The 13,641-nt window shown below is 40.3% G+C and overlaps 1 protein-coding gene across 1 annotated transcript in view; it reads left to right on the forward strand.

Moving 5' to 3' along the window:
- The window catches only part of snd1 (staphylococcal nuclease and tudor domain containing 1), a 187,762-nt gene that overhangs the window by 145,621 nt on the left and 28,500 nt on the right, over positions 1–13,641 (forward strand). The window contains exon 19 of the mRNA XM_008315686.3: positions 11,804–11,927. Within this exon, the coding sequence (XP_008313908.1) occupies positions 11,804–11,927 (124 nt within the window). The remainder of the gene's footprint in view (positions 1–11,803; positions 11,928–13,641) is intronic.

A 13,641-nucleotide genomic window follows, 5' to 3' on the forward strand; every position in this document is an offset into this window, starting at 1 on the left:
CTCTCTCTCTCTCTCTCTCTCTCTCTCTGGGGGCTATATGTAATTACTGTCTAAGGGGGACCTACATAGATCTCCATGACCTTGGACACTTAAAGACAGAGGCCACTGCAGGCACGTTGGTGGAAGTGACTCTGCTTCACACGCCGATGCTATTTTATTTATTTATTTTATCTTAGCCAATTCACTTGAAAGTAGACGTAATTAAAAGCTTGCTAAATATAGCCCCGGAGACTTTAGGCTCGCATGGCGCTAATGGCTACTGGTAATGAATGTTTTTACAATGTTGTTGTTTTTGTTTGTTTGTTTAAGTGAAATTAAAACATAAGCAGTAGATTAGAAATAGTGTCACTTTAGCAGTGACCTGTTGAATAAAAGCATCACTGAGGATTCTCCTACAGACACGGTTGGTCCAGATCTGGTTTGGTTAAATTTTTTTTTGTTTTGTTTTTTTTTTGTTTTTTCTTCCAAATGAAATGTTTTCAGGGAAAGTTTTCACGGCAGTTCCAGGCAAGTTTTTTTTATGCTGAAACTAACTTTTAGCTGTTTGTGTGAAAACTTCTGCCCATCTCTGTTTCAGTTTATTCTAACCAGGTTTTATTCAATTTTACTGGGTGGTTCTTTAAGGTTTTAGTCTTGTATTTTAGAAATAGAAACAAAGTAAAATCTGCTTGTTTTTATTGTGTTTTGTTGTGTTTCTGCCAACAAAAGCACAACTTTGTTTCTAAAAATCTGCTTGTTTTTATTTTATTGTATTTCTGCCAACAAAAGCACAACTTTGTTTTTTCATGGATCTAAATATAACTTTGGCTAACATTTAGCAGTGTCTGGGCTAACTTTTAGACATGTACCAATTTAACTGTTGTGTGACTTCATATTATCTGCAACATTTGAGTTCCTTAGGCTAACATTTTTTATTATTATTACACATGTTATTACTATGTTGTTGTTTAATTTACAGCAAACATCACCAAATGTTTTGGTATTTTAATTACTTCCCACTAATGAACCGACCTATTTCCATTTTTTTTACTGCACTTTTGCTTTGTTTTACAAATGCATCATATTTGATCTGAAATCTAGTTGTTGTAACTTTTAGCTGTCACAACATTTTCCCTTTTTTTTTTTAATTTTCAGTGACTTTTTTTTATTATATAATTTATTTAAAGCTGGAATGTGTTGCAGAAATCTGTCCAAAACCGAACCACTTGCACTGGTTGATATGACCTTTAAGAAAGGCATTTTTCATGCACTAAATCAATTAGCTAAAATGTTTAGCATGAGTATGCCTTTTCATTAGTTGTAAAAATCATAGGATAAGCAGTGACCTTGTGAAGACTGACCCTTCCTCAGGACAAGACTCATTCCCAAGACCATGTGTGATGATTTCCTGTCATTGCAGGGATTATATTTTTGTGAGTTGACCCGAGTTGAGAGTTTGTTGCAGAAACTTACATTTCTCACCCAAGCGGCTTCTTCAGGCCAGTTGCCCCAGATTTAGCTTTCTTAGTGGCTGTGAAGTCGGGGCTTTGAGTGTAGTCTTGATTTTTATCAAGCAGCAGGTGTCCTTTTTCACAGAGGAAGGGCAGCTACTGAAATGTAAAAGCACAAAGAAGATGAGAGAGAAAACATCGGCTTTGACTGATTTCCTCTGGCACACATAACACAGCACAGACCGTCTTTGTTAGAGTCGAGCTGCAGAGTCTTCTCCACCAGAATTAGTCCAGTCCTCCATGACCTTATAGTTGCTGTTTTTTTTTTTGTGCAACATTTTAAAACAAGCTCTTCCTGCACTGATCTGGTCAACAGAATGAACCAGTGAGGAAATACCCCAGAGTTTCACTTTCATTTTCCGGTGACTTCCTGTTAATTTGGATCTCACTAAGTTGTCACCCCAAAGGACCGCATGGCTAAACTGGATGCAATTCAACCGTAGAAACACACATTTTCTGGCCAACCTGAGCCTCGGTCTGAGTCTCAGCCTCAGCCTCAGCCTCGGCACAGTCAGTGGTTACACTCCGTCCAGTACAGCTTTCCTGGCAGCACAACAGACCAGTAATGAGTGAAGTCCTTCCCCCCTCCATCCAGGTGCCTCTCTGTCCACATTATTCACACTTCTACCTTTTACACACAGCAGCTGTTCATCACCTAATGATGCTGGACCCAGTGAGGCAGACGGAGAGGCAGTCAGGAGCTGCCCGTTCTCTGGCTTCACTTCAAACCCGGTCCCTTTCTGCTCTTTGAAACTGAATTCCATTACTGTGAGCTGCTTGTTCCCATCAGGTCTTTGTTATGTGCTTGTTTAGACCCCGTGTACAAAGGAAAACTGTGGGGTTTTTTCTGCGCCATCTCAGACTCTATTTTCAGGTTCAGCTAAAGTCAAGTGGTGGCCGAATGCAGTGGCTGTTCTGGTACAACATGACAAAAGCTGTAGCCCTTTTCTATTAATCAGGCTGAGTGGTCTCTTAATTGCATGTCTTGTCAAGATAACTGGGATTATTTTAAGGCAAACAAGTTTAGAAATATTGTGGCACATCCAGAAATGGCTGTCGCAAGTCTGCCGGCAATGTTTTATTTTCTCATTTTATATGAGCTATGTTTCCAAGCTATGTTCGGGCATTAAGCCAAAGGCAGTTCATTTTGGAGATAATTAACTCCTACACCAGTAGATTTATGAAACAGCAGCGATTTAGGAATTTTTTATTTATTTATTTTTGTGAATCGTGTTCTGTTTCACAAACTAATTAAAACCATGAACCTAAAAAAAAAAGTTGGAGTTGTATGTAAGTCCCAAATGTGAAAAAATGAAGAGTTGACATTCAAAAAAAAATCTTTATTTTACAATTAAAATTAACATTTGATTTAAGAGGTATGTCATCTGCATATATATAGCTGCACAGCTACGACACTATATTTTATCCCACGTTTATTCTTTTAAATTTGGTACCAAGAAATCCAGGCAGCTGAGTAAAAGTTTTCAGTGGGAACACTAGCTGATGCAGCTGTTTTTCATCTTGTCTTTTTTTCTTCCCTGTGCTGCTGCTGTGAGAGGTCAGAAGTTGTGAAACCCAAAACATTCATTATTGAATAAGATTTTCAGTCTAGCTTCTAAAATGTCAGCTGGAAAAAAAAATCTGAGAGTCTTAACTTTTAGCAGACAGGATTTGAACTTGAATCAGATGTTGTTGTTTATTAGATGGAGTTGACGTAAGTAAGTTTTGTCAAGATGGAATTGGTAGAACTGAACAAGAGAAGTAAAGTGAACGACTGTTTGAACCTTGTTGGTTGTAGCTATTATAACAACTGTTGGCTCAATCCGATATTCAGGATGAGTATCAGTGCGATATTGGTCAAAATTTAAGGTATTTATCTTAAATGTAATGTATCAGGTCTTCCTTAAAGAATTTTATCACGAGGGTCTTCCTATTTAAATGAAGGGTTAAATAAATAGTTGTGTCGCGACTTACCACTCTGGGCTGACGTCATGATCTGAAAAACTAACAGTCACAAAGAGGTCAGAAATTGGCCTGAATTCGCTCCCTTCCCCTCTAGCCCACTTTCCCACTCCAACAGTCTAGCGTCTCTTTCCGAATATATCTTCTGATGGGTATATTTGGGCTCTCAACAATCAAAATGGGGCATTAGCTGCAGCCAGGGAGGCTCGACAGGTGGCAAAGAGAGGAGTGCTGCAAAAAAAATATATATAATAAAACCGAGTGAGCCACAGATGCTGTCTCTGTTTTAGAAATTTCACTGATGACTTTTCCAATTACAGAAACGGTAATTTGCAGTAAAAGACTCCAGACTGCCAGGAAGGGTAAAATGTAGCAGGGTAATTGGTGGTGGTGCGGATCACATGAGAAATAATCCATATCACTCTCCAGTGGGAGTGGAGCAGCATTAGTCAGGCAGGGGGGATCATTTGTTTTTATAGTAGCCTCCCTTAACGCTGTGCAGTTGCTGACACCACTTAAAACATCACTCAGGAAGGGGAGTAAATAGCCGTTCCCTTTTCTTGGCTCCCTCCTTGTCACACTGTGTCTTCAGTAAGTGTACAAATATCCCCAGGTGAGCATCTGTTGTTTGTTGACCAGCTGTAGATGGCATCAGACTCGAACCAGATGAACGTGTTTGCCCGCACATACGCAGGGCTCCCCAGGCCAGTACACACACTGTGTTTTCATAGGATGTCCAGCCAGCCAATCACCTAACAGCAGCTCTATGCATTTAGCCATGTAGACGTGTTTCTGCTTACGTTCACAGTGAGCATTAAAATGGAAAATGGAGGCCAATTTTTTTTTTTTTTTTCTCTTTCTACTCTGAACGTGTCATGTGAGCTGTTGCAGCTGGACAGGTTGGTTTGAATATTTTAAAAACCGCTCATCTGCTTGGGGTTTAAGCGTCACAATCCTCTCCAGGACTCACTGAGAATAATCCCCAAATCAAAATATACAGGATCCAAACACTGTTGACGCCAGGATAGGCAGGCTGGTTTAATCTGATAAAAAAATAAGATTAACTTGTGTAACTATCACTAACACCATGATCTGCACTAATGAGGCTCTGCACACAGAACCAACAAGAAGAGACGAGCAAAGTACAACTCCTTATCCCACTAAAGGCACGGAAACTGTCTTCAAATATATAAACATAAACTTGTCAAAAAGGGACTAAAAAGATCAGACAGATTTTCAACATTTCTGTTGCATTCGTACATGACTTCCACAGTCACTAGATCCCAAAACCAGTAGACGACCAGGGATGTGGTGCATTATAGTGCATCCATTGCTCCAGGCCAGTGATCGTTTGATGCCAAGGCCATCATCCTAGGCTCCTAGGCCACAAGTTATGGGTTAAAGGATCAGGCTTGTGATCCCAGGATTGCTGGCTCTAATCCAAATGTAGTGTGTGGTAGTGGGCTCAGCAAAGTGTCTATGCTCCTTTTTTGAGGGGGGGGGGTTAAAGTCAGAGGACTGATGCCCTATGCTCCTTTTTTTTGGGGGGGGGGGTTAAAGTCAGAGGACTGATGTGGATGTTGACAAATCAAGATTCTGCCTCCTCTTCACGTCTTTATGGGCCATAATTTTTGAAATATCTCCTAAAATCAATGCCCTGAAGAATTAAAGCAGCAGCGGCGGCTAAAACAGTTCAGTGCTGTTCCTGGTTTGTAATTTGTTGTTTCAGTACAGCTTTTAACTTTCAAAGCCCAGAACACAGACCATCCAGAGCATAAGCTCTTACCAGAGCTTATGCATATTTAACTAACAGGTGATCTGAACCACAGCGGCCGCTCATCTGCTAGCCCTCAAATGATTCACACAGTTTGACAGTCAGCCAGGGCACACGTGCAACGCTCTGCGGTGTTTTTCAGTCCGACTCTCACTCTCTTCAATGTGCTCCTCCTTTCGCCTGCATGAATTGAATTACATTTATGGCCAGGTTTATGTTTCTGGATCCTCTCCAGTTGCTTGTTCCCCCCAACAGGTGCCCTTTTCATCGATGTACTCTGCTTTATCTCCTAATTCCTTCATTCTTCTAGGCCAGGAAATTAGAATGATTTCATAAACAGTCATTGCTCTCTTGGCCTGGGCCTCTACCATATTGTGATTATTTACCCTTCTGTGGTTTTAATGGCCTTTGTAAACAGCTTAATAGAATTCAGTACGGCCTTGGGATGTGTGGGCGCATGATTCACTGTTTTCATTGGCTTTTTGTTCTGCCTCTCACACCCCTGTCTGGACTGTCACACGCCGTGCCACTGTATAATCAAATGTGATCGTAACCAACCTATAAAACTGCCGTCACTCTCCTAAACCTCCTTATGTTGTCTGTCTCTCGCATTTTCCGATGTTTGCCTCTTTCCAAGGCTAGTCTTTCCCTCACTGCGCAGGGCATTCGCCTTGTAATTATATATGATTTACAAACAGCTGTAGCCATAATGGAGTATAAACAGATTATGCAATGAGCAGGGGGAGGGAGAGTCAGAGGAATAAAGAAAAGCAGAAAAAAAACAGCATAAAGCACAGTTAGTGTTTTTTTTTATATCATTGTTTTGGCTCTCGCTCTGACACGGAATGATTACTTACATTCCACATGCTTCGTCCCTGCTGCATGCGGATCTGTTTGGGTGTCTCTGAGCCAACGCTAAATGGGAATCTGTGTCTGTAATGCAGATTGTCTTTGCTGGTTCCCTTCCTAATGCGACTGCTTACATGCATTTTGCATTTCACTGAGAAGCCCTACTTGAATCAGACTTTGCTCAATTGACCCCGGAGGGCATGGATTTCTCTCCCTGTGCTACATTTCCTACGCTCGGCTCGTTTCGGTATCCTTTCGATGCTGATTGCAGTCATAGTCTTTTATTGTCGTCATTTATGTCTATTACTGTGTCCGTACTTGTGTTTTCTGTACATTTATGTGTTGTGATATGCAGTTATGCTGTATCACGAGAATGTGCTATATTGTGCAAATCTCATATCCAGATATTACTTGTTATTCATATCCTGTCTTTAGCGTCAAGGCCATCGCTTTACTATGTGAGCCGCGATAGTAGCCGCTGCTCTTCTTTCGTTTTTATGAGGTTTTTTTTTTTTTTTTCACCTCGTGTCGTTTATGTAGGTCGTCCAGCTGTTTCCTCATTGTCTGGTCCATTTGTATGAAGGCAGTAAAAGTTGCGTTTGAATGTGTTGTGTGGAAAGTAACGGCAGCAGATCATTGATACACAAACAAAGCTTGACATGCAGGTCTTTGCTTCTCTTTAACATCCAAGTCAGGATTGTGTTTGTTTATAAGACCAAGACCAGCAGTTATTAGAATAAAGTAACTGCTGTGATTCTTAATGTTTGTATTTTAGGCCACTCTTTGAAAAGTCCGGAATAGCAGACAATAGCACTGGCTGGTAAATGTTAGCTAAGAGTTAGCTATAGTTATGTTTACAATACTTAGGTTTGGCTAAGTTAAACCAATAAATAGCAGAAATAGCTATAAGTGGCTTAATCATAGCTGAGCACTACAGAGCTAAAAGCTAAGTGTAGTTGTTACGGGTAGCTTAAAAATGAAAAAATAAACTGCTCTGAAACTCAACTTGCAGCATACAACCAAGGCCACAAATTGCAACATCAAACAAAGCTTGAATAAAGAAACTTTTTTTTTTCAACAAACCAAGGTGAAAGCTAAACACTGTGACATTTTGTGTACAATGTCTTTATTAGCCGAGTGTTTCGACATGTGAATCTGGTCACATGAGTTTTTACAAACTGGTCAATATACATTTAGATTGCAAACTAGTCGATGTATATGCATCAATTCTACCAGAATATGAATGGAACATAGAAAAATGGAAATGAATGTGTATTTCTACAAGTACAGTGTATGGATATTACAGGCGTCTGCGCCCCTTAAAAACACAATAAGTTTGCTGTGATTGTATTTCTTATCTCATCTCCCTGCATCTATTGTGTGGCAGAACCTTAAGCACCATCCAAATATTGTCCCAAAGAGTGAGCATAATATAAAATAATAGATTTTCTCTATTATTGTGCCACAAAATGTACAGTATATAATCCTATCGCACTGCACTGTGCTACACAGATAATGGAAAAGCACTCACCTGCACAGCAGCAGGATGTTTTCTTGATATATTTATAACCTCGCAGAAAGTTCAGCTTTGTCTAAGACGCCTGCACAGCAAATTAGAGTTTTAAATCCCACCAAAGAAGAATGGTAATGCATGAGGTATACTATGCATACTAAATCAAACACCTACATTTGTGGACACGCATATTATAAAATGCTGTACCCACATATTGATTTGCTTACACCAAAGTAGTTTATTGCACACTGTTATCATCATAAATCAAATAGTAAAAGACAGTGAATAAAGATGAGGGCGGCGTCGTCGTCTTTCCCGTCTTCCTCTACTTCTTCTTTTTCAAAACAAGCCAGACTCCCCATCAGTCACTGAATGAGCACTGATTTATTGTTCAAAGTGTGACTGGACCTGACTTGGAAGTAATTGAAGAGAATCTATGGGTCAGAGAAGATCATGAATTAGCTTGTTAAAGTTGGTGATCCATAACGCTGCACTGTCAGTGCTCTTTGACTGCCTAACCCCCGAGCACAGGCTATATGGAGTCTCGGGCACACAGTGAATCAGTTACAGTGTAAGATGCAGAGTCAGAGTAAAAACAAGGCATTTCTACATCCATACTGACTATCGCCAGGCCTACTACCGTACAAAAATGTCAAAAAGTATATGAGATGAAATATAATGATTGGCAAATTTCAGTTAACCCACAATTCACATATTTGACTCCTGACTCCTGTTTAGTTGAACACAACTCCAATATACTCTCAGGAATTGACGCACAAGAAAATCCTTTTTAAGCACTACACAATTTCAAATTATTGCATTGAAAGTGTGTTTATAATTCATACTCCCATGCACCGCGTTGCTTTCCTCAGCATTTGATAACCCAGTGGGTCATGATCGGTCCACTCGCTTTGGACTCAACAAAGAAACAGTTCTCCCAGAACAGTTTTCACGTTCACTCTCTAAATCCCATTTCCAGCAGTGAAATCATGCTAATAAATTTTTCCTGAACAGTGATGTTTGGCAGCTGCTTGGCTGCTGCAGCACTGACACCTTTGCCAAAACAACCCCATTTGTAATCGCATATTATGTTGACTAGCACAAATAATATTAGGTGGTAATGCCAACTCATGGCAGCAGTAAAAATTGATGTTCACCTCCTTTGTTCAATCTGTTTGGTTGGAAGCATTATGCATTGTAAGCAGGACCCGTTCAAACATTAAATGAATGGAAGAACGCCGGTTAACTTCCCGTGTGATATTAACAACGTGATCGCTGTAAAATCAGACCTTATACGCAGATTATTTCAGCACAGGGCAAACGAATAAATGAGAACGAGAGAGTGGTTTTTATTTAGTGAGGTTATCCGCATAGTTGCTCATTATTTTTTTAACCAACGTATTTTCAGGGAGATGCTACCACCTCTCATCCAAGAGTGTTCTTCAGATCTCAAAGTAGAGAATCACTTCAAGTCAACAAGTCCAGTTGCCTACTCGAAAACCTCTGACAGGTGACAAGTGACCTGGAGGACCGAGAACCTCCACAGATATCGATCTACAAGTTTATTCTCCAGGTTTTCACAGACATTAAGGTTTTACTATGTTTTTTTTTTTTTTTGATTAACAGAAAATGAGATACAATTCAGTTATTATCGTGGATCTTTTGTTTGTGTGTGATGAACCAATGGTAAGAATCCCTATACTCAACATCTTCCTTGGTTCAACACCATTCAAGTTTGTCCAATGATTCTGGATGAGTAAAACTGCTATTTTCACCTTAGCTGTCAATCACTTAAATTATTCATGAAGAAGAAGAAAAAATATGGCAGTGTTTTTTGTTGTTCTCCTTTGATCAACCTTCAAGGAGAGTCAAGTTGACTTTCACAGTTAGTAAACAAGTAGCGAAAGCTTCCACTGACAGAGCTTCCAAGCGAAGCTGTAAGGAACGTCCAGCACGATGAGCCAATTTCTCTGCGTTTCCTCGTGTGTTGTAAACATCTGCCGGCGCTTTGTGAACGGCCCTGTGATTCGTCAGTGCAGTCTATACTGCTACAAAATTAAATGCGGTGCTTTAAACCAAGGAGTCCCAAGGAGGCGATGGAATCTATCTCCCTCAGATCATTTGATTCCCATTACGCTGAAAGAGTATAGTGAAATTATTGATCACCGAAGGCGAATAAAGCTTTCCTCCCCAACTTTAGTATGGATGCACTCCCAGCCTGGTGTACTCTATATTCACCGGGCGTGGCTGTCTCAGAGCTGCACACTTTGTCGCTCGCTCATCAGCTTGTTTATTGCAACTGATGGTTGTAAATTAAGCTGCCATTTACTGGAGTCATTGAAGGCATCGAGGAGTGAGTCACCGTCTGATTTTTTCAACTGCCACTGTATCGACGGTCCCATTCTCTCCTTGATTTCAGGACCAGTAGGTCTGATGCACATGAATTTGACAAACAGTGAACTGTTTTGAGATTAGACCTTTATCGACAGTGAATGAACTGTTTTGAGATTAGACCTTTATCCAAGTTGATTATTTCCAACAGAAGGGAACTAAAATGAGGAACAAGAAGTATTAAAGGAACAGCTCTTTTTTTTTTTTTTTAAAAAAAGAAAAGCTATGTTTGAATGTTTTATGTGTAGTTTCTTAAGGCAGTGGTTCTCAAACTTGTTATTCTCTGTACCACCTGAGAAAACATGAGCTCTCTGAGTACCACCATGATGACCAACATTCGAATATAGCAGCTAGCTATTCCTATATTTATTCTATTAGCTACATCCTATTTCTCACAAGTAGCTACAATTTTTTCTAAATGTTGCATTAATTGTGCATGGTATGTTTCAGATTTGTTCAACTGAAGATGTAAATATGAATTTTCCTCACGTACCACTGGAGAGCCCACTGGTGGTACGCATACCACAGTTTGAGAACTACTGCCCTAAGGGTATTGTTACATATAATTAGTGTAGGATTTTCCAAGGGATCCTTAAAAAGTCTGAAAAGGCATTGGGTTCTTCTAATTCTAATCTAATATCAACGCCTTAATTACATTAAAAGGATATTTCTAATTTTTCAACTCAAGTGTCAACACATCAAAATGAGGATTTTATTCATGGTTTCTTCTAACTCTCCAAGTTAATTAAAAAGTTTTAAATAAACACTTCGGCTAGACAACTGGTGACAGCAGAACCGGCAATATTTAATGTTTGTTTCCATGCTGGGGGGACACACACAGACACACGTTTATACCTAGTGATAATAGAAGTTGATGGTAAACAAGTGCAAATTTTAGAAACGTTCACCTGTGAACCTCTACACAATGGGAATCGAGCCAGTAGAATCACACGTCCTAAGTCTGGTTTTGTGATTTCATTTTGGTTTTTGTTGGTTTGAACTTTTATACTGCTATTAAAAGTATGACATTTCTCCTGCAATCTGCAGATATCCTCAGTCTCTGCTATGTCCCCATAACATGTTTGAATATTTGAAAACAAAGAGTGTTGCAGCAGCTTCTCTCTTCTATGTCCAAATAACATGTTTGAATATTTGAAAACAAAAAAAGCTCTTTTATCTTCTCCACAGAAGTGTGTTGTTTGTGCCTGTCTGCTTGAATTTAGGTTTCCTGTACCCTCCACAGGGCAGTGATGCAGTCTAGCTGCAGTCTAAGCATTAAATCATGAACCTCGCTGCATCATAAAATAAAGTAATGAATTTAATTTTCCCATAACAGAGGGCAGAAATGTGAGGAAGTGTTCTCAGTCGGTGTCACGAAGCACAAACAACCTTCTAAAAAAAAAAAAAAAAAACGGTCTGGTTGTGTGTCTGGAGGAGGGGGAAAAAAAAGCCACTGCGCGGCAGAGTGGCATCAGACTCTTATTTGGTTTGTATTGATTATCAGGGTGTGTGGAGGTGGGATACAAGTGAGCTCACTTTCTGCCGTTACTCTTTGTCAATCGCACCGCGGAGCCAAAATGCAAACCAAATGAGAACGCTTGCACCTGTGTAGCCGAGAGAATTAAATGTAGCTGGTGACCCATTTTTACACAATCGCATTTCGAACCGTCTCTCCGAGGGGAGCGGGGAACACGCATTTCAAATAGGATTAAATGGTAATGGAGTCAAAAGAGTAAACGAATCAGTGTCAAAGTGATGTAATGAGATGCAAATTCCGGAATCATGCTAGAAACTCCTAACCCGACTCATCTGTGCGTCCTACAGGAGGCCAGTTGGAAAGCCTGATGGAGACCATGAGAGCAGAGATCGCTGCCCAGCCGCCAGTGGAAGGTTCCTATGCCGCACGCAGAGGGGAATACTGCATAGCTAAATTCGCTGATGGTGAATGGTGAGCTAATCTCTGTTTAAATATTAAAGAACCCTGCCAGAAGTCATTACCTCATCGTTTGCGGAAACCAAGGTTTGACAGGTTCCACAGTCACCGTGACTCTCCTACTCTTGCTAACTGTACTTCCTCTCCAAAAAAAAAAAAAGTTAGGTTACATAAGAAAAAAGGCATGACCTGTAGTGACGAGCTTGTGAAGGCTGGCTGCAGACAGAGCACAAGCATTTTGTTGTATGAAGAACTTGCCCTGTTTCCTGTAATATTACTATGGTCCATCACATGGTCTTTAGCCCATGGTTACTAATAGCCAGCCTAAGCTTGTAAAGGCATTAAGTTGGTTTTAACTCATTAATCAGTAGAAGCCGAGAATTACTTCATCATTTTTTTTAAGATTATTCTTAATATGTCTGAAAGTCTATTGCTGACTGGTACACACACACACACACACACACACACAGAGATCACAGCTTGTTCCCTAGGTTAATGACTCCAATCTTCATACTGAATCAGAAATCTGTGTCTTCATTAACCTGCATCCTCAGAGTTTTCTGAGTCTGTTGACGATTTCATTCACACCGACTTCACTCCAGTGAATTTAAATATTGACATTGCAGCATCCAAGTGGTTCAGGTCACAGGTGTTCCTTGTATGGCTGATGTACTGCAGTCCACACATGTGCTGTGAAATAAGTGTTGATTGTGATTATTTTGGATAGTACTAGAATTAGTAGTAATAGTAGTAGTAGGAGACAGTAGTAGTGTTGAATTTGAATTTTCTTTCGTTACCAGACTACTTCACTCTTAATGTAATTAAACATCATTAGTGCCAGTAAATCACTTTAAAAATCCCTGAACTTTTTGAAAGTTTTTTGGGCAAAACACTCTGATTAAATATAATACTCAATCCATACTGATAATTGATGTGTCAATACTACAAAATCAATGCTCACTATTTGATACCATTAGTCTCGAGTTCCAGGGCAGTAACTACGACCTGAACATTCTTACCAGGAAACATAATAACGTACGTACCTAAGGTAACGAGTCACGCCGCGTGGTCGGCCATACCTTCAGCTGTTTCTTTTGCTCCTCTTCTTCTCTTACATAATAACTTGACATTTCATTTTTACCTCATTTCTATTTAAGCCTGTGATGCATTAACGGCAGACACCCACGGGGTGTAATTAGCTCTCTGCCACAGACACGCCCTGTAGAATCAGCAATAGCCTGACAGCAGCCACACGCGCACGCACACACACACACGCACGCACACACACACGCGCGCGCCCTGCTTCATCTCATCTCCGCACCGGATGCTGCGCCCCGCTTCATCTCATCTCCGCACCGGATGCTGGAGCTTTACAGATGGTCATGGGGACAGATAGAAGTCACTGTGATGGAGGGAGGGATGGAGAGCATCTGTGTGACAAAGGTGAGGACAAGAAAAGATTACAGGAGGAAACAAATGTTCCATGAAACAGGTGTTCCTTCTTTCCACTTTCTTCCCCGTCCCCTCGTGGGTTTTGGGGGTTCAAAAATAGTTATTTGTGTCCCGGCCCGTAAAACAAAAGGCACCTAGTTGTTTCCGTCAGCAACGAAACAGGAAATCTGCAGCACGTAGCATTTGTCTGAAATAATATTACCCCCCCCCCCCCCCTTTTTTTTTTTTTTTTTTCCCCTTTTTTTTTGGAAAACAATTATTTTTTTCTTCCTCTTGT

The sequence above is a fragment of the Cynoglossus semilaevis genome, chromosome 8 (assembly GCF_000523025.1).
Source record: "Cynoglossus semilaevis isolate Cse_v1.0 chromosome 8, Cse_v1.0, whole genome shotgun sequence".
Classification (NCBI taxonomy): domain Eukaryota; kingdom Metazoa; phylum Chordata; class Actinopteri; order Pleuronectiformes; family Cynoglossidae; genus Cynoglossus; species Cynoglossus semilaevis.